The sequence below is a fragment of the Cyprinus carpio genome, chromosome A5 (assembly GCF_018340385.1).
Source record: "Cyprinus carpio isolate SPL01 chromosome A5, ASM1834038v1, whole genome shotgun sequence".
In the NCBI taxonomy this organism is placed as follows: Eukaryota; Metazoa; Chordata; class Actinopteri; order Cypriniformes; family Cyprinidae; genus Cyprinus; species Cyprinus carpio.
This window is the reverse complement of record NC_056576.1, coordinates 68,733-91,535: the sequence shown is the minus strand read 5'-3', so window position 1 is coordinate 91,535 and position 22,803 is coordinate 68,733. Positions and strand designations below refer to the sequence as shown.

Below are 22,803 nucleotides of genomic sequence, written 5' to 3'. Positions count from 1 at the left end.
TGAAATGCATTAAACCATAGTATATAATATATTATATTACAAAATGGAAAACCATTGTTTTGGCAAACAGAAATCACAGACAATGAAGTGTAAAAAAAAAAATTACAATTATGGTACAAACTATTCACAGTTTACTCAGATATAATCCTGTGTAACACTTCCCTGTGTGACAACAAGCCCCAGTGTCTCCTATACCATGGTACTGAATGATTACTATACAAGTATACATTTATATGTAATTTAAAGAATACCATTGTACTACCATGATACACATCCATACAATTTTGGCATGACCACTGTACCATGTCCAAAAACATGGTATAACCATGGTACATTTTAGCACTTCTTTGTTAATGCTTTTACTTTTAGCACATGTCTATGCATCTGGCAGAAATGTCATTGATAGGACGTTGCGTTGTATCACCTTTTATTGCACCATCCCAGGAAATAGAGCCACAGGAAAGTGCGCTGCTCCAGGCCACTTCTGATTGAGGTGATGCCCTGTGACTTGTGGTAATTGTCCAGCGCCCCTGCAGTGCCCCTCCCACTGGCCCTAGTGACAGAGTAGCGGAACACGCACTCCTCTCCGTCCCAAATGACGCTTTTTTTCTCCTGAGAAAGAAACCACAGACTCTCACACAAACAAGGTAATTAGTCACATCTGCACACAGGTGTGTAAGTCTACCCCTTTCTCTCAGCACAACCTGTTCATTTATTTACTAGCATAAAGTTCTACTGCATGTGTCTAGTGTAGAGGAGAAAAACTACACTACAACAAAACTTATAACTAATGTAACTGTAAATGAAACCCTTGTTATCGAATGTCTTCTGGCAGAAACTATTAGCCTAGCACTATTAGCTTCCTATTATCTTATTGTCCATTGATTGCCCTGGGGCCTGTTCATCTGAGGACCAACCCTGGCATTTGCCTGCAACTTGATGCAATAACAAGCTCAGTGTGCCGTTCTCCAGAGAGGAGATTGTTTTAGGTTTATGATGAATTTTTATTTTTCGTTATATTGTTTATTGTTAATGACTCAACTGGCATGAAACAATTATACTTGGACGCTAAAACATGTAAACTAGAATGGAATAATAATTAAAATCTCACGGTAGCATCGGAGCTATAGACAGTTAGACCAGGGAGATTTAATTTAGCAATCCCTCAGGGGAAACTGCGCAAAAATACAGTACATGCAAGAAAGAACCTATTATATACATATAACACATATAACACTAAGAATTACATTGTACCAGTTCTAAAATCAGTGCTGAACACAATTTGTGGTCAGTTCCCAGTCTTGCAAATCATTTATAAGTGTTTTTTGTGGAAGATGCGGCAGACTATCCTGATCTGGAATAGTTTGCAGGGACTGTACAGCATCACTGCCCCTCTGCAGCCCAGACACCTGAATTAGCTCTTTGATGCTACAAATGTTCGCTTGTCTACACTGAGTGTCTGGAAGTGTGCCTGGTCATGAAACTCTGCTTGTTGTTGATGGAATTCCCGATGTGCTACGATCAATAGAAAACTACACAGACCTCGTTTAAATCTAATTGTGTTACTGCCTGCTTTCCATAGTCAGTATAGTGCATTGTTAATTGCATCAGGTAAACAGTGCAATGTTTAATACTTTTATGTAGAAAGAATATATTTACATTGGGTTTTTTTTTTCATCAGGTAAACAGTGCAATGTTTAATACTTTTATGTAGAAAGAGTGTATCCTGTGTAATTTATTAGTATATATAAATACCACACACATCATGTATATATTTAAGAAGAATTGTTATGTTTATATATTTAAAATATTTAGATATAATATAAAATATAAGAATATAAATATATAAATGTATCAGTACATGTAAATATTTTCTAAATAGATAATTTTGTGTGCATGTATTATTGCATCAACATATTTAATCTATCCGTACACATACAGATATATGTAACAAAACTTATTTTGGATGTGATTAATCGTGATTAATCATTTGACAGCCCTAATTTACATATATTCACATATATTTAAAATCGAAGATTATTAACAAACACACAGCTTTTTGCTTCATAAGGTATTAATTGATGGACTGGAGTCATGTGGATTATTATGGATTTGTGGATTATTGTGATGCTTTTATCATCTGTTTTGACTCTCATTCTGCTGGCACCCATTCACTGCAAGGATCCATTGGTGAACAAATAATATAATGCTAAATTTCTCAGAATCTGTTCTGATAAAGAAATAAACTCATCTGACCTGAGGGTGAGTAAATTCTTAAATTTTCAATGTGGGGCTAACTATCCCTTTAATGGAACCTAATTAAACTAAATGTTTAATTAAAGTGTTGATTTTAGCTCACAAGAACAATATTTTAGTTGGTGTTTTTACATTTAAGAACATTTTTGGCAAATCCTTTTAGAATGTCTTATAATACCACATTTTTGTATGTGCCTATATTATGCTAATATAACATTACTGACATCCATTGGTCCCATTGGAACAATCAGTGTACTAGTGTGAGCAGAAATGATACTTACTGAGTCAGCGATCCAGACATTATTGTCCCATTTCTGATACTTCCTTTGAAAAAGAAACTGAAGCACATTTGCAAGTTTGTTCAGTCATATTATTTATGAGGCCCACTATCTCGGAGGAAAGTAAACCGTACCGCATTGAGTATTTTCTTATTGTTGCCCTGCACATTTGGTCAGCAGTGCAATGTAAGCATAGATTTTACGACTGTCCTGCTAATGCACATACAGCAGGCTGTAAAAGAGCAGCACATCCTTTTTAAATCAAGCAGATACTAGAAATCGCAAAGTGATTTGCTATGTATAATGTATGTATGGTAATCATTACAATGCCAGAACAGAGAGATACATTTATACTGTTCCCTTTTGCAGTTCTTCTGCTTTTATTATCATATGCCATAAATTAATGTTGACACTGAAAGGAAGCATACATTTCAAAGTGCTGCTACAGCACTAAAACGCTCAACAACACATTACCCATTAATCATACAATCACAATGACACTGAGAATTTCAAAACACAGTCGATATTTATTTATACAAAAGATGCTTAATGTGTAAAAATGTGATTTCTCTTTCTTACATTTTGTTTTACTTGCATGCCACCTTAATATCTAGATAATTTATTTATACCATAAACACCTCTGATGCCTTTAAGAAAAACAAACAGCATCTATATAACTCCATCATGAATATGTCCTTATGTATCTGTTCTTAAAAGCTTCAAAGCTACAAGCTGGATGCAAACACATTTCCATTTCATTTCTATTATGTATATAAAGAATGGTCGTTATGGTGTGTTCTTATGCACATGGATTTAAGAGGATTGGTCTTTGTCTGAATGGTGAACTTGTAGTACCTTTCTTGGTTATGTGGGCGTTAAAAAAGACATGTTGTCTGAAGGTTGTATCCTGACTTGCATTATTAATTCCTTATTTTCACAGTCAACCTGATGTTGACACTCCTACACTGTCTGGGACCCTGAAATTACATTCACGCATATTTAAATATGAAACGACAAGATGTATCATACCAGGTTTGCATCAGTTTTCTACAAAAAGTGAAGCTCATGTTCTCATGTTGTGCTCATGAACACTCCAAATTCAAATATATATTCAAAATGCAAAAATTAAGACTTTCAAAAATTAAGACTTGCTCTCTGCTATCATCATTGTACTGGCCAAATAAAAGACATTCTGACTATAAAAACGATGACGATCAGGAGAACTGAATGAAAAGAATAAAACTGAAGAAAATTGAGCTGACAGCCATGTAATGCTATTTTCAGGACTCACTGAAATCTTCAGACAGCCAGGCCAAGATGGACGTGCAAAAGATTCATAAGAGGAGCACTGTGGAACTCCACAAACAATCACTCTGTTTGAAGGCTGAACCCGAAGAACACCCACCATCTACTAGTCTGTGGTCTGAACCCCCTCCGATTCCTCCAAAACCAGCCTATACAGAGGAGAAACATACAGAAACTTTAATGAAGGAAGAGGAAAGAAACTCAGAATCCATGGGAGATAAGCATCTCTCTAAAAGGGAGAAATGGCAAGGATGAAGATCATGATGCCAGAGAGGGAGAAAGAAATCAACAGTGTGCTCTCTGTTTAGAGAGAAAGACAGATAAAAAGGTTGTAGGAATTGTGAAAAAAATATGAAAGACGACTGTGATCACAGCTGACGGTAGGTTCTATAGAGCGACACTGGAAGTGCAAAAAAAAAGTGTGAGACACACAGTGAAAGGGCCAAATCAGACATGCTCACTAACAAGGCTGGGGGTCTGAGGAGCTCCTGGATGTCTCAAAGGAGGAAGAGGAGAACGGGAGGCAAACTCGCCCCGCTCATGGTGCGACATCACAAGGCACCGTTTTTTTTCTCCCCTAACTACCCCCCACCCCTCCAGGTCTGGAAGCAGGAAGCAGAGATGCAAGAACCCAAATGTGGTGAGTGAGGGAGGAGGGGGTGTGTGTTCTGAGATCTTAACCAGCAGGAGGTCTTCATTTAAACTCTCAACCCCTTCCCTTCACACTACATTACTGCTCATATGGGTGAGAGAGATAATAAGACTCCGCAGTAATCCATAATCCGACTGAGACCTCAGCGAAAGTGGAGGAAGGTGTAGTCAGACCCGGGCATGGAGGTACTGCAGTAATTTCAGAGAAAGAATTTTTATTTAGATTCACATTCATGTTCTTTCTAAACTCTAAGCATCACACAGAATGTCAATTAACCCTTTAATGTTACTTATTAAGTAGGATATTCCTAAAGGGAACTTTGATTTACTAGTCAGCCGAAAAAATGATTAAAAAAACTGTAACCAAAAAACAATTACAAGACATGATGACCAGTAAAAAAAAACTAATATGAATAGTTTATACATTCATATAACTTACATTCATATAATTTTAATACATTCATAAAACATTCATATAACTTTAAACCTAAAATCTTTATATCAATAAACATTTACCTTCGTCACGTCAATGGGAAAACTTTTTTAGAGTTTTTTTGTTTGGTTATTTTTGGTTCATATGTTAAGTAATTAAATTGACGGATGCACCAAAAAACTAAAATGCAAGAGTGCATTGTAAACGGCTGTGTGGAAATAAAAAGCTCACAGACATGAGGAAAGTATCCATGTACTACCAAAATATTTCTGCTGCACTAGCTCATACAAGAACAGTCAAAAATCCTTTCATGTTTTATTCACAGCACATGAAGTACAGAGAAAAAGCCCCCCCAAAAAATCCAAACGTACTTTCTGCATTACACACAATTATTATTCCAGCGAGGGTAATGTACCGTCAAACAGTGAATGTGTGTTGCGCATTTGGAGATTAACAGAAACTAGAGCTATACGTGCTGCCCATCTATTTGTGCCCTGTGTGTTTGTGAGCCAGCACCCTGTAAGTTATTCATGATTTTGGGGATTTTCTGGGGCAAATACATTCCAAAGCCCTTGAACAGAAAAACAGAGAGCTGGAAAAGAAACAGGCTGCTCTGAATGTGGGATATGAGGAGGAAAAAAAAAAACATTTGGAGACAAAGTGAATAATAAGTTCATGTATTTGGATAAGAGAAGGCAATGAAACGCAAATCAAACATTATGGAAAAAAGAAATAGAGAGACAGGCTGAGGGAAGAGGCAGAGTGATAGTACAGATGATAGGAGGGGGGTTAGAAACAGAGAAAAAGACAGAGAGAGAGAGAGAGAGAGAGAGAGAGAGAGAGAGAGAGAGAGAGAGAGAGAGAACGAGGGAGGGAGGAATTTCCCTTAGGGGCGACGTGTTTGTGCTCTCTCTCTCTGTTGCTCATTCACTCATACACACGCTCCATCCATACATATCTGACAGACACACACAGCATGTAGACACTTTCTAATTCATTCACTTCCCTCTCTCACACACTCACAGTTTCTTTTTACAACCTTGAGTCTCATTTTCACTTTTTTCCTGCCTAGAGAGTCTAGAGAAGAAGCTACGCCACCTCAACTTTAAAACTGCTGTTACAGAGAACAGGAGGCAGAGAGAAAAGACAGCAAGAATAGAATAAGAGAAACAGAAAAAAAGAGGCTGGAAATTCACTGAAGTGCTCTGAAGGATGGAATAGAGAAGAATGAAAGTCCCGAAAACATCAGGACGTAACATTCAGACACACATTATGAGAGAAACTGACTGAAGGAGACAAAGCTGAGGTAAGCTCTTGTCTTGTTCTATCACTGTTTCACTTCTCGGTTTCATTGCCCCCGGTTGACCGGAGTGTTTGCTCAGAGAAACTCAAAATGTCAAAATGTCTCATGTGTATGGTTGCCTACAGCATTTCAGATTTTAAACGTGCTTTAAAAAGTGAATCCACTTCTTTGATCAATCGTAGGACTGTGCACTCTTAAAATAAAGGTTCCAAAGGAAGCTTTTGTAGCAATGCCATAAAAGAACCGTTATGGTTTTCCAAGGAGCCTTTCAATGAACAGTTCTTAAAATAATCATTGTTTTTCTTAGTAAGAGGAACATTAAAAAAAAAAATCTACATAACCATTTTTGACTACAAAAATCCTTTTGTGGAATAGAAAGGTTCTTCATGGAACCATAGATGCCAATAAAGAACCTTTACAGAGACAGAAACTGTTTTCCTATACAGACCATGATAAAGAGCTGGTAATTTCTCAAATTTTTCATGATTGTATTCACTTTCAAGATGACTGATGCAGGTCTTTATTGTTATATACCGTATATACACAGGTGTTTATTTTCTCTCTCTTCAAAGTATCAAGTAAATGCTTGTGAAACTACTTTAACAAATGTCTATAGCTTCAAATTCCTAGGTAAATTGAAAACAACATTTTGGTTGAAAAAGTGAAAAATTATTAAAAAGGATAATTTTTCTTCTAGTGTGAAGAATTTTAATAATCTAAAGAAACTTTTTCCACCATAAAGAACCTTTTGTGCAATGGAAAGTTTTCATTGATGTTAAAGATTCTTCAGTAAACCATAGAGCTAGATTTAATAAAAAAGCTGTTTCTATACCCTTAAAAGGCAGAAGATTCATCAGTCCATTCAATGTAATGACACTGTTTAAGTAATAAACATTTGGATTATACTTGATAAGTTTTGTTTCATGAGAAAATAAACCCAGTTTCAGATTAGATATTTACCTTCTCTGTCATGTGTATGTTTGTGTACGTGAGTCGGTGGTTTCTGGATGGTTGTGGGGCCATGGGAGTCACAGAAGGGTGAATGGATGAGTGAGTAAATAGGGTTAATATGTTGTGTACTTCACACATGATGCAAAATGTAATGTATCAAATCATAAATGCAGCATGTGACTTGTTCTGTGACTTGTTGACAGTTCTGCCGTATAATGAAAGCTTTAAAAATTGAATGATAAAACTCTCCCTGTTCTTATAGTACATGTCAGTGTGATGATAATTACTTTAATAAATCCCATCCCTAAATCAGATGGATATATAAAGGTTGATATGGATGTTGTTCAAGCCTTGGGTCTACCCCAAACCCTCAAATCTGATTGGTTAAAAATAATGTTATGCCCAGACCAAAGATGTTGATTTAGAAACATGTCCTACTTGGTGAAATCACAGTAAGCTGCTTTCCTTTACATAAACATATTTTATTAAGACGTTCAGTGCAAGATGTTGACAAAGGAATGAGAAAAAACAGATGGATCTGGATTAGACGAATCTCTGTCACTTCTGAGCTAGCATGACTTCATGGGGCCATAAAATGTTGGAGCATTAGTAATAGAGGAAGATGTGAATAATAGATATCAGATTTTATGAGCGCAGAACTGCTCTACTAAGTGCAATGAACCATATATAAAGAAGGAAGGAGAGATAAGAGAAAAAGAGTTGCCTATGCTGTATGTGTATTTAGAAGTTTAGTTAAGAACAAGATCAAACAGGTTCACTCCAGAGCATTACATCAGTACGATTACCTAAAACACAAGACTCAGATGTGAGTGGTCTGCTTTTATCCTGACACGCATCCTAACATTCCAAGAATAAGGAATAGAAATTCACTATATTGCTAAAGACAATAATATATGTGACCCTGCCTGTGAAAACCCAGCTTAAGTCATTTTTTGTGATTTACTGTTTTCTACATAAAAACAATCTTCATAAAGATGTAGAACATTCTATAAAAATATAACCTTTATATCTTTAATATTGACTGAGTAAGGCCATGTCAAAGATTGAAATCATAGTGAAATTAATGGTTGAAATCAAACTTTGATGCTTGTTATCTCATAATTAGATTTTGAGACTTTAGCCTGGATTTCACATATTAAATGTGGCTGAATAAGATAATAACCATTGTTAATAACTAGTCAGTTTATAATCAAAATGCTTACAGCATTTCAAACTCAGATCCATTAATGCATTAAAAAATAGAGATTATTAAATTATGTGCACATTACATGGGCAATAGAGGACAACATAATCTGAAAATCTGTTAGAAGCACAAAAGAAATCAAAAGCAGAATAAGCCACAAAAGAAATCAATTACCAAATGGACCCAGATGACGCCATATTTAAGTCTGTGAGTCTTGTTTCTGTCATAAAAATGCAGGCCACCGAATAACTGTCTTAACATCCTGTGTTGTGTCTCATTTTAATTTACAGTACACAATTCAACAAGCACCTATTCTATTATTGCGACCTAAAGTTTTGCATTTTAAACTTCATTTAAAAGATCAAACATACTCTATACAGTAAGCTATAGCACTTATCTGGTTTAGTTCATGGATAACTAAATGACTGTGGTGGGTCATTTATCTGTCAGTGACTCACCTACACAGACATCAGGGTGTCTTAACTCACACAGAAACCACACCAAAATAAACACTCACCCACACACTAGGACTACAATAACTGAAAGGGCCAAGTCCGAAGTGGACAGCTTGGAAACCCCATTGACAGATGGTCAAATCTGCTGTGGGGTTCCCTTTTCAAACGGAAGGAAGGACACCATGTACAGTACATGTTTAGATTAGTCAACTTGTACTAAAAAGTATCTTTTTTTATCTGACTTCAAGCGCTTATTTTCAGTTGTTACCCCGATATGCATTTATTGCGCACTCATCTTACGGTAAAATTAGCGACCTCAGGCCATATGGATGAGAGTGAAGGTCATTATGTGCGTCACAGGGACTGTACGCCAGACAAAACCACTCTGTTCTCAGGGGGAAAAAATCCAGATAAAGTCATAAAGACAAAACAGTTGATCCTTTTAATATTAGATTGGCATATCCTTGGATAAGCAGACAGGGATTCGTGTGTGTGCATGTTTATATGCATGTGAGTGTATGTGTGTGTGTACTTGTGTATAGAGGAGTCTTTTTGGTTTGTTTCTTGGGTCATTATTGTTGACAGTTTTAGTCCATTAAGATAACAGGCTACTGCTCTTCTGCTGACCACCCTTCACGCAACGCTCTCCCCTGTAGCCTCACAGAGCCGAACCACAACACAAGAAAAAGTAAAATGAGGAAAAAATGAAACCACACAACAGTAAAACAAATAACTTCACAAAGGCACATTTGGGAGCATTACCACAGGCCCTAGAACATCCCTGAGAAATATGGCATTGCTCAGAAGTTGCTCTTTCATAGATAAGGAGACGTATAGTTATGCTTCATTTAGTAAAGAGCTCTCAGTTATGCTTCACTTTGAATTATGTTAAACTGTAATGCAAATAAATGAGACAATCATTAACTTATAGAGAACACAACCACAGCAGAAAATGATATTTCCCAGATGAGCAGTCAGTTATACAGTACAGCACTGCTGTGGACAACAGTCTTTATTAAGAAACGTTTTACCTCTGAATGCTTCGACTAATCAATCAAAAACAGCTGTTTCAGAGAGCTGTATAACTTTGGGTTTTTTAACCATTTTTATTATACCATCAAATTGTAGTTATTACATAAATTACAAAACATATTGTATTGTAAAATAACAACAGTAAAAAAAATATTGTTGTAATATTAAATCGGGAGGTCTAAGGGAATTCCCACCTCTAATTTACACTCCTGATACAGTTCCATGCAAAGCATGCTTGGAACTATAAATTCCCTGCCCATTTTTAAGTTAATACAACAAAAATGATTCAAGTAGTCCCTCCACAAACAGAATAATATGGTACAGCTCAAATAATACAGTCTTGGAAAACTTTGATGATGATACATACTGAAATCTCTTTCAGATTGAAACATCAATTGTTGAGATCTCTTTTTTAAAACTCACATGTGATGTTACTAGAGTCCTTTGTCTGGAGTAAAGTCTAAGCAGCAGACTTGAGCAGAAACCTTCATTTGCATTCCATTTATTCTCATCACTGTCTAGAAGAAATAATTGAGACATCAAATAGACTTATTTCTCTCCTACGGGACAAAAGCAGTGCAAAACTTATCTGGAAAAGCACAGCAAATTCGACTGCATCTTCAAGCACACCTTGGTGTACCCTGATACAGAATTATGCATTAGATCATCCCTGCACACCACAATATGGTGGAGGTCTCTACTCCCCTACATATGCATGAAAAACCAACACACTGCAAAACAAGAAAAATAACATCTTATTCTGCATCCCAAATGTCCCACAAAGTACAGAACTGCCTGGCATAACACAGCAGGGCCTGACAGGACATTTTCTTGTACACACACACACACACACACACACACAGACAGACAAACACACAAAACATACCACTGTTCCTTCACAATATAGAAGAACAAAAACACAGGCAGCGAGGCAGAAAAATCCCTCTGTGCACAACACACCCATTCACTGCATGCATATCCATAAGCGAAGGATATAGCTGTGAGCTCAAGGCCCTTCCAGTATGTGAGCATTTAAAGAATCACAAAGAAGATGTTTTTTCAATGGTCTTTGAATGTGAGGGGATTTAAGGATGAATCAAAAGCAACAACCTGGCGTGGAAACGCGAGCACAAGTAGAGACAAAAAGCAGAACCAAAGATGTTACTTCTGAGATTTTAGCGCAGCTGAAAGACGGCAAGCTCGCATGCAGACACACAACCACCTGCTCTGAGACTGACAGTTCCATTCATCTGGCCTCTAAACTACTTTTTCCTTTCCAGGGATTAATTGACAATTGCAAAGACAAATCTGGAAAAACGCTTTCTGGCGCAAGTTCATTCTCACCCTCTTGCTGTTTGTTTGTAGAAACACTCCCTATCTATCTCTCCATTTTGGGATTTGCCAGACAAGTAGATTAAAACTAACAAGAGTGTGAGAATCACCCCTAGTTGTGGACTGTAGATACACCTCAGAGCAAACATGATGTAGCCGGCTAATACATTTCATACCTACTGTAAAATGTTCTACTCCCTTAAAGAATTCACTGTAATTTCTGAAATGGCTAGTTCATCCAAACATTCTGTTAATTACTCACCCTCAAACATTTTTTTTCCCCACATGGAACTGAAAAGGAAAAGTTTAGCACAAAATCGCAGGTGATCTGGGTGACAAAAAAAAAAGAAAAGAAAAGAAACGCAATAAAAGTAGTCCTAAACAATCCTTACAACAGAAATTAATGGTTACCAAAATGGTATGGTTCCTAAAATTCTTTGAAATTTCTTCTTTTGTGTTCTGAAGAAGAAAGTCATGCAGGTTTGGAACAACATGAGGGTGAGTAAATGATCACAGAATTTTCATTTATGAAAATTGTTTCATGTATGGAACAGGTTGGGACTTTTTTGTGTTTCACAGAAGAAAGTAAGATTTCTATTTTAAATAAATGATTTAAAAAAGCTACAAAAACTGTCTCACAGTTTCCACTAAAATATTAAGCAGCAAAACTTTTTCAACATTGATAAGAAGAAATAGTTTGTGTAACATCATGTGACACTAAAGACTGTAGTAGTGAGAATAAGAGACTTCTTTCACAAACTTAAAAAAAAAACACCTTTTGATCAGCATTAGTTTATAGCCTACAGCACAGAACATGTTGTTATGTTGCTGATTTCATCTCATTTCATCCATCCATTTTCTTTTATTGATTTTCTTTCACTATACAACATGAAATCATACTAAATGTGTCATTTCAGCCCTCATGCCTGCCGTGACCCTGCAGTAGCTGTCAGGTCCACATGCTCAATTGGTTAGTTGTATTAACCAGAACAGTCAAACCTCCATCTGTCCACCCACCCTTACAGAGAGACAGATTATAGATGTGACCACTGACTCTCAATGTTTACCCCTTCCCTCCAAATCTGTAATATTGATATTGCCCACACACACAGAGATAGGAAATAGATAGATTCTTTCCCTTGTAGTGAAAGGCACACAAGTCAACTGACATGAACTACTAACCCAATCTCTTGCCCCCTGTGGCACAGTCCAGATTGCTAATCACTGAATGATTTGCTTGTCATACCGAATTGGAAAATTACAGTTTGATAAATGAAAGGCTGTTGGCTCACAGCAACGATTTTAGTTAATATATTTTTAAATGCATAATGATAATACATAATTCAGTCAACAGTTGTTGAAATATCAAAATCACACTGCAGAGAGAGTAAAGGAGAGAGAAATAGCAAAACATTAACTGGCTGCATGATTTCTTATAATAATATGTGATAGTATTGCTAACCCAAAAAGCTTATTTGCCTCTGGAATAGCATTTTTTGTGAGTGTGCTTTTGGAATGAAAGTTGCTAACAAGTTCCTGCATAAGCTAAGATCCATCAAACTAATAAACTCACATGTGTGTAGTACTTATGTAGCAATTATTTTAGAAAGTTTTAAAAACACAAACAGTTTCAAAATGTATATTTCTGGTAACTCAGGCAATGTTGTCTCTTCAATAATGTTAACCACAGAAATGATTTCACAAAGAACTGCTAACTCTCTTCAGGGCTTTTCATGTGATAATATTGTTAACCTAGAAATTATTCCACAGATAATTTCCACTGGATATTAAGAATGGCATTTTTGTGTGGATTTAATATGCTTAGGCCTACAACAATTTTGTGAAAATTTGGAGTTGGCCAGATTTTTTTATGTTTATGCAAGTGTCTCATGCTCACCAAGGCTGCATTTATTTGATCAAAACTAGTTAAAAACAGTAATATTGTGAATAACTGTTTTCCATTTTCATGTATTTTAAAATGCAATTTATCATGTGATTGCAAAGTTAAATTTTCAGCAGCCAATAGACTTCCGTGTCACACGATCCATCAGAAATCATTCTAATATGCTGACCTTTCTTATGCATTTATCAATGTTGAAACAGTTGTTCTGCTTTATAATTTGTGGTACATTGCTTAATAATTTGTGGAAACTGTGGTACATTTGTCATACAATAGAACAGGTGTGGCCAACGTCGGTCCTGGAGAGCCACAGTCTTAAAGAGTTTTGCTCCAACCTTGATAAAAACTCACCTGCCTGTTGCTTTCTAGTATCTCTTAGACTTTGATTAGCTTGTGTGTTTGATTAGGGTTGGAACAAAATGCAGGTATAATGTTGGTTTTGGGTTTGTTTCTAGATCCACGTTCCTGTGAGTCATTGTATTGCTGCTTTCATTCCTGGTTCCTGTCTGGATTTTCTTCCCTGTTACTGGCTGGATTATCTTTGTCTATGTTTTTTGTTAATAAAATTTTGCTGCATTTAGATCCTCGCCTGACCTAGCCCTTACCACCACCGTTACAGAACTAGAAACCACATGACTAGACTAAACCAATGAAAACATGACACATAAACAGGCAGCAAAAGAGGATACAGGGAAGCACATGAAAATTTCAAACATAAGAGACATAAAAACAATGAACAAAAAAATCAAAACACAAAACCTGCATTACATCAGGACTATGGCTCTCGGGAACCAACGCTGGCCACCCCTGGAATAGAAAGTTTAAAGCAACAGCATTTATTCGAAATTAAAAATTGTAACAATGTTATTGCCTTAGCTGCAAATTTAATGCATAATTTTTCTTTAAAAAAATCTTTTGAATGGTAGTGTAAATTCACATCCTAGTGTTAGTAGTAAACCTTATATACTGTAGCGTTCTCTATCAACTTGCATTTTTAAAGCACATAACTACTTCAAAACTCAGACTGTAAAAAAAATCACGTAATTTTAACTGTAGAATATATATATATATTTATATTTATAACAATTTTTTTCTGTAGCAATATATATATATATATATATATATATATATATTGCTACAGAAAAAAATTGTTAATAGGTTAACAAGTTCCTATACTTTATATAAGGGAAAAATGTAAAAGATCTAAGCAGAAATTTAATGTAATTTTACAGTAAAATGCTTTTAATTGTAAAGTTTTTAGAACTAAAAATTAACGAATAAACATACAATTTAGTCAAAAACTCTAAACTGATATTCCCAGAATTCCTTGCATGACATTTGAAAGTATTTTGTTTAAATAATCATGTTATTTAATATTTTTTGTTATCAGTTATGTAAATTATGCTAAATTTTTCTATTGTTTAATGAATGTTTATTGCATTATTTAAGTGTTGTGTGTTACCATGATGGTGTTTTGTGTTTGCGTGAATGGCCTTTTTTATATTAATATATACTTCAGCCTGTGAAAAAGCTACTTGTGATGCACTTTAATTCTTCATATGGCATTCTCTTTTACCACCTGCTTTATGGTAGTTGTCAGTATATGTTAAAGGTATAAAACGGATTTAAGTAGCAGTAGGCGTTGTTGAATGTTGAAATGGTTTACATTTACTTGTTTGTAAATTACAGTTCTATACTGTAAAATGTACCGTTTGTTCTGTAAATGTGTTTTATTCTGCAACCACAGCTGTCAAAATTATTTTGAAGAAACTACAGTGCACATGTAGTACATGTATTTTACATTGTCTCTTCGAGTAATGTAAACTACAGAAATTACTGTACTCAATCGAAAACCGTTATTCTTAAATTATTAGAAACATTTTTCCTGAAAAAACCCATAGTAAAAATGGCAATTCACAGGACTTTAGGACTGTAAAAACTGAAGATCTACATGCTAAATTTCCATATCACATACTGTACAAGAAGAGTGCTAGTCACAAAGTAGCTGCTAAACCTGAGCAGACACATTTTCATGCCAATTATGTTGCCGTGTTCTCCATGCCAACAACCTCTTTAATTAGAGTGAAGCCCCCCTCGTACTTCCCCCCCTCCTCTCTGCTGGTACCGACACCCCCCCACCACCACACACCCTCCTCATTATCAATGCGAGGAACATGCAGACCAGAGGGGGCTGTAGAGTATGGTGATTCGATTGACCCAGATCTTCAAGTGCAAATGAGAGCGAGAACGAGGGAGAAGAGGGAGGGATGGAGGGAGATGGAAGTGAGGAAGAGTGAGAGACTGGTGGGGTGCAGGGAGGTTCATGAAGAGACTAATTTGAGGCTTAGCGGGGCGTCCGTGTGCTAAAAACTGAGCAGATTTACTGAAGGTCAGTGTCTATTGGACAGATTGAATGCGATCTTTCAGAAGCATCCAAAGGGACACTTTCTGCACATTTTTCTCTGTTTCTTTCAGTCGAGCGACAGAGACAATTACATCCTCTCAGACACTGTTTAATCCTCTCATTCATTCTCCATTTGCATTCGCTTAAGAGGAAGAGGAGGAAATCTTGAAAGTAGTTTGGCTTTTCCCTGTAGTAAGTCTGGTGAATCTTTGCATGGGTATATGTGTGTGAGAGACAAATGAGCTGCAGAATCACCTCAAACACACAAATATTTTCATTTTTACAATACACAGCCACATGTTTCACTCACATGTTTTGAAATGTTTGTGTTTTTACCAAATGAGTAACAAAAAAAAAACAATACTGCTAAAAATGATACATCTGATTTTTTGTAAACTAATTAATTCCCAGGTTCAAAAGAAAAGAAATTCAAAAGTGCTTCTTTAAAGACAGCGGTACACAAAGAACGACATCTGCCAAACGTGACAAAAACATCAAACCATTTGCATCTGCAAACGTGCTGTTACCGTACCATATACAAAAACTGTGAAAAAATGTAAATGGTTTAACATTACACTATATTTAATTTTACTGTAAAATACTGTAAAGTTTTATGGTGAAAAATAGTAAAAGGACATTCCCATAAGCTCCTGCATTAGTAGTAATGTACATTTGGCGTTTCATGTCACATTTTCTATTATTTATGATTTTCTTTTGTTTATTTTTATTTTTTTTGCATTATTTTAGTGTCATGTGTGTTACCCTGATGGTGTTTTGTCTTTGTGTGTATGACTTTATATACTGTACAACTATTATCCTTTTATTGCACCACCTTTATTATCATTATGAGGTAAAATGCAGATTTCTGGTAGTTTAAGAAGATTGATATATTACTTAATGAAACAGCACTTAATGATATATTCCGTTCAAAGTTATTAGAACATTAATATGCCATCCTAAACACCTGAAACACTTTTTTTAACAAAATGGCAAATTTCTGTAAATTTCTGTAAATTTGACAGGATATTTTTTACAGTAAGGAGGCGTAAAAAGGAAAAAACAATTGAAGCGAAATATTATATTTAATAACTGAACATACACTCTACAGTTATTTAGAATCTCAAACTGGCAATCAGGTCTATTTCAGTTTTATTATTAACTAATATACAGTATACAGTAGAGCTACAGGAGTATGGTAAGACAACATTTAAAAAAAATTGGGGTCCGAGTTATTTTCATCCTCTACATGCTTCAATCATTCAAAGTGCTCACTGTAGAAAAAAACCTTTGATGGGCATAGATACTAAAAATCACTTCTGAAAACAATGCATGTTATTTTTTTATCTTTCTAAGATACACCAAAGAAAGTGACTAAATGCATTAGTTTTGCTAGGTGCCAGTGCCACTGAGCTCTGAACAATCCAGTCGGATCGGGAACTGAGATAAAATGCTAATATGTGACTGGAAGTCCTTTGATCTCATACACCGCAGGTCCTCTTTTTGTTTTTTGTTTTTTAAAAGAGGCCAAGACTCTTGTAGTGTATGCATGTATTTATACGTGTCTGCGTGTGTGTGTTTGTGTGTGTATGTGTGTGCGGTACTGCAGTTGTCTTGTGGTTGTGTTCACGAATGAGTCTGCTGGTCTTGTGCAGGATTACTGCGCGCTACACTAAGCTGAGGAGACTAAATGCAAAAATGTGTAAGAAAATCAGCAGAAGTTTGTGTCACTGTATGTGTGTCGCTGGGTTTTCTTTTGGTGTGCAATGGCATTCAGGAAAGAGGATTATACTGCACAGTGAGAGGTGACAGTGGATGCGTTTTTTGTTTCCAGCTACAGAATTTGTGTGTGTGTGAGAAAGGGAGAGACTAGCTTTGTTTGCTTGAGAATGAACAAACTGGAAGTCCTACTTAATCAGTAGGTCTGTGAATCCCTGATAAAGATGAAACACACACTATAGATCGTTATAAGATGATTCATGTGTCTATCAGGAGTGATTCGCCAACATAGTCTCACAACAATTTGCAAGTATTTTAAGATTTCATGAGCTGGTTGCAAATTCATATGAATTTGTATGATCTCATTTGTATAGTTTTGTACTGCTCAAGCCTTCCTGATGGTTAAGTTTAGGGATAGACCTTCACAATGAAGTTTAACATACAAATCATACATTTTCTTACAGACTCATTCAATGTATTCTCACGAGATGGAGATGATGATGTATTTATGTCTTTATTTAACAGGATTAACACTTGTAAATCTAGCTAATTTTTCTTTCAATGTAGTTTGTATATTTACATGACCATTCAAAAGTTTGGGGTCAAGCATTTTTTGGAGAAAAAAAATTAATCCCTTTATTCAGCAAAGGATGCATGAAATTTGTCAAAAGTGACAGTAAAGACATCTCAAATGTTACTAAAGATTTCTATTTTAAATACTGTAAATGCTGTTCTTTTGAACTTTTCATTCATCAGAAAATTCATTCATCTTGAAAAAATGTATCAAGGTTTCCACAACTGTTTTCAACATTGAGAATTATGAAAAATGTTCCTTAAGCATCAGATAAGCATATTAAACTGATTTCTTAAGGATCATGTGACACTGAAGACTGCAGTAACGGCCCTGAAAATTCAGCTTTCAATCACAGGATTAAATTTAATTTTTAAATAAATTCAAATAGAAAAAAGTTTAAATTGTAATAATATATACTATTCTTACTATACTGTTGATCAAATAAATGCAGCCTTGGTGAGCATAAGAGACTTCTTTAAAAACTGAGAAATCTTTTATTTGAAAAAAAGGTCAACCAAGAACAAAAACTAATATCACATATCACACAGACTCAAAACAGACAAACACACACACACAGCTTTCTGTTCTGTTTTTCATAATCACAATATCCTACGGCTCACTGTTCAAGCATACAGCGCAATCCAGAAAACAGCACTATAAAGACAGAAAGACTGAAAATCTCCTGGTAAATGTATTCTTTTCTTATGTTATTTGATTAAATGTCACCACTAACAGACAACATAACCCGAGGAACAGGAGCAGCACATTCTGAGGATTAAAGCTGTGATATGAGGGAATAAAGTGGGAGACATAGACAGACACTCAGACCCGTAATGGCAGAGTTGATGAGGCTTAGCAGTAATGATGACGCTGATGCTGGAGCAGGAGTGGCAAGACCACAGGGCTCCACACTTACTCCCAACTGTGTAATTATACAACGTACAGAGCAATACCACAGCTCGTTTACAAGGGCTGACTCCACAAAACTAGATAAGGAGCAAATTAATAACCCGTGACTCCGGCAGCAGCAGGGTACAATAACATCACAACTGTGAGGTGACTAAACATGGAAGATGAATCATTTTAAAGTAGTATAGAGGTCAGAAATGATGTGGCCAACTGTCCTGATCAGCTACTTACATCCGTTCTCATATCCTTTAGTTTAGTTATTTTCACTTTCTTTCAAAGATGAAGATTCTGTGATTATATTCTGATCCTAATGTCAATTCAAGCATGCATGATTTTCTCCACTGAACGCAAAAGGAGTCTGCCTTTCATAACTTCCATATAATGAAAGTGGACCAGAGGTCGTCAAACTCCAAAAGCAATATAAAGCAATATAAAAGGATCATAAAATAGTCTATATGATTTGCACACCATATTCCAAGTATTTTCAAGCCTTTTTATAACTTTGTGTGAGGAAGACATGAAATATCATGTATGACAGCCGTGGTCAGCTTTCGCTTTCATTGCTTGGAAAGAGCAGATTGGATGTGAGTTATTTTCTATTTTTTATTCTAAGAGAATGTTTAAGAGTTTATTAGAAGATTATAACTATTATATTTCTGTTAAACCTGCACTAAAAAGACAAATATGTAACCATTGCATCCGTTTTCATGGCTATGAGGACAAACAACTGCATATCTTTGTTTTCAATCTGAGGGGAAAAAAAACGTCTTTGTTGCATGTGATCTGAGAGTTGCATTCACTAAAATACAGTGAAAAACACGCAAAGTTCAAAAACAGCAAGGGTGGTGCGCTCTGCAATTATACTTCTAAACTTAAATACAACTATTTCTTATTAGATCATGAGGATAATTCTCAAATCATTCACCTTTCTATCTTACTTTTATATTCTTACATTTTTCTTAATCATGTATTTTATTCACCCACTCGTAAAGTAATTAAACTACTATGAAAGATACTCTATAAATAAATCAGTTTACAATATGGTTCCATTTGTTAATGTTAATATTAACTGCAATAGTTGAACTAACAATGATACTTATAAAGCATTTATTCATCTGGATGTTAATTTTTCACATTTTCTAATACATTATTAAAATCAAAAGGTGTATTTGTTAATATTTTTTATGGATTTGAGATAACATTTGAGATAGCATGAGCTTTTATTAACTAATGTTAATGAAGATTAATAAATACTGTAACAATGGGCAATATATTAATGCATTAACTAACATCTAACTATGGGACTTTATTATAAAGGGTTACCAGTAAATCTTATTCTTGTTATGAAGAACTGGTCTATTAATTTCAAAGTGTGGCTCATGTAGTTTAATTGGAATGACTCACGCTCATGAGGGATTATCGAGGATTGCTTCAATAGTGAGCACTAGAGGACAGCAGTGAGGCAGTAAGACTGGGATGAGTAAATTTACCCATGAGATTTCTGAGACACTATTGTTCATGAATGTTTAATGTTTTTCTTCTCTCTGTGTTTTTAATAATTCTGTTAATTAAATCACACCGTGGAAATCACTCCTGCCCTGCTTCTGTTGTTGATTTAACATATGTTTTACATCTATTTGTCATTTTAGTAACTTAAATTTGCCTGACAATGAATGTTTGAATTTTCTACATTTTTTTGATACATTTTGATAAAAAAAAATTTAATGCATGATTAATGCTATGAATAATTAATATTTTCCTGCGGATCTTACTATTTATTTTCTATTAAAAATAATTCATTTCCTGTGCCCTTTTTTCCCTTTTTTTTTTTTTAGAAATTTACTTCAGCAAAATCAGCCAGATCTCCAGCTGTGTGTGTTCGTTTGTGTGCCACCCTTGACCTGACGGGACCGACGCCATGTTTTGGACACTCTTCCTGGCTTTGATCCTACTGCTGTTGCTGCAGGCACAGCTGCTTGTTTGTCTGCATGAACTCCGAGCCTCTCTGACCTCAGTGACTTCAGCGAACCCTTCTGGAACATCCAATGCCTCAACTTTGCAACGTCTGCCAGGAGCCATAATCATCGGGGTGCGCAAAGGAGGCACCAGGGCCCTGCTGGAGATGCTCAACCTCCATCCAGATGTGGAAGTAGCCAAGAACGAGATCCACTACTTCAACCTGGATGAAAATTTTCAGAAGGGTCTGGACTGGTATCGTGCCCAGATGCCCATCACTCTCCCTGGGCAGCTGACGGTGGAAAAGACCCCTGGCTACTTCACAGCACCACTGGCCCCAAAGAGGATATGGGCCACTAATCCAGCTGTGAAACTGCTGCTGATCATTCGTGACCCTGCAGAGAGACTTGTATCAGACTACACACAAGTTCTCCACAACCGAATTCAGCAAAACAAGCCATATCAGCCACTCGAAGAGCTGCTACTATCACAAGAACACATCAACCCCAAATACAAAGCCCTTCAGAGGAGCTTCTACTACCAGCACCTTGCCAGGTGGTTGGAGCTTTTTCCAAGAGAGCAGATGCACATTGTGGATGGAGAGGCACTGATTCAAAATCCATTCCCTGAGCTACAGAAGGCGGAGAAGTTTTTGGAACTTCCACCTCGGATAAAGCCAGATAATTTCTACTTTAACGTCACTAAGGGCTTTTATTGTTTGCTGTCTGCGGGACACGACAAGTGCCTGGATGAGTCTAAAGGAAGACCACATGCACCACTTAGCAGCGAGGCTTTCCAGAAGCTTTGCCGTTACCTGCGAGTACCCAATCAAATCTTTTTCAGAATGGTGGGACAGAGATTTGACTGGTGCTAAAGACAGCTGAAAAATTATTAACAGCTCTTACAGAGACTGAGAATGGGATTTAAACTACTATTGAAAACCCATTTTGTGAAAATGTTCTAAGGTTGTCAAAGGAATGTGGTTAAAAAAAAATGACAGCAACCAGTTTTGCAAGAGGGCCAAGCAAAGAGACCTGCGCAAAAAACAGTTCTGAACGCTAATACGTCTAGACTACAGTTCCTCTTCTTTGGAAAATAGAATAGATCTGCAGGACTTCATGCTTTAAAAACTCTTTGGAGCACTTTTGACTCCAAAAGTATCAGTTCAAACAGACTATATTGATATGGTGAAGGTGAGATTGAAAAGATCGGCAAAGTCCAAGTTATTTAAGAGACACTGAACTTGAAAACTTGGTTTTCTCTAATAGAAAATAAAGACACCAGATACCAAGCATTGCATATAATATGTAAAATTAAAAATAAATTGTTACTTTCAATGGTACTTGAAGCATTGAACAAAAATACTTCTTTGCAAGATGTAATTATTGTACTCCAATCATTTAATTCTCATGTTTAATCTACTAATTTGTACTTTAAGATTTTATTTTAATTTTTGAATTGAAATGTCTATTTTTTAAATTAATTGGTTCTTTAAATTAATGAGATATTTCATAATGTCTTAAGTTAATGCACTACAAAACTGTTTCCTATTCAATAAATGTGTACATAAAACATCTGTTCATCTAAACCACTGACACCTCGATCAAAATCAATTTCACTATACACAAATGTCTCTGTTACTTTATGCTGTCTTCTTTAAATGTTTCCAGCCCTTAATTCAGGAGGCCTTTTGACAGTATGATAATGGAAAGTTGTGCTCAGTATCTTTTTCTGCTGTTGTTATGGCTACTGATGTAACTACATTCTACTTCTCATTTAAGTGTACATGATTTTAAACATATAGATTTTTAAACATAGTATTCACTTCATAAGGGTTGAACATTTTAATGGCTACAAAAAGACTGATCCACCTTTTAAGAGTCTAACTCACAAGCCTGCATTTACTGTCACTACGCTCTATGGTCAATATAAGATAAACCACAAATAAAAAAATATATATATACAGACAACTTTCATATGTTAGAAACAGAAGTTGCTCTTGGCATACAATTTAGATGAATACATCTTCAAAGGCAGCGAAGCCTGGAGGTTTGCCCTTTGAATCTCTCGCGATATGAACAGGTAAGGATCCTGTAGATGTCGTCAGCACGCATGTCCGATAGATGGCAGTGTTTCGTCTGATA

The 22,803-nt window shown here is 35.8% G+C and overlaps 1 protein-coding gene across 1 annotated transcript; it reads left to right on the top strand.

The window, feature by feature from the left end:
- The first annotated feature begins 5,757 nt into the window (after window positions 1–5,757).
- On the top strand, window positions 5,758–21,643 carry LOC122141939 (heparan sulfate glucosamine 3-O-sulfotransferase 1-like). The gene is made up of 2 exons (XM_042750808.1): window positions 5,758–6,229; window positions 20,539–21,643. Exon 2 carries the CDS (start codon window positions 20,622–20,624, stop codon window positions 21,531–21,533), a length of 912 nt encoding a protein of 303 aa, XP_042606742.1. The 5' UTR covers window positions 5,758–6,229; window positions 20,539–20,621; the 3' UTR covers window positions 21,534–21,643.
- Window positions 21,644–22,803: the final 1,160 nt, after the last annotated feature.

Excerpts from the sequence above, each read along its gene's own strand:
- LOC122141939 (XM_042750808.1), top strand. The coding sequence starts at position 20,622 with ATGTTTTGGACACTCTTCCTGGCTTTGATCCTACTGCTGTTGCTGCAG.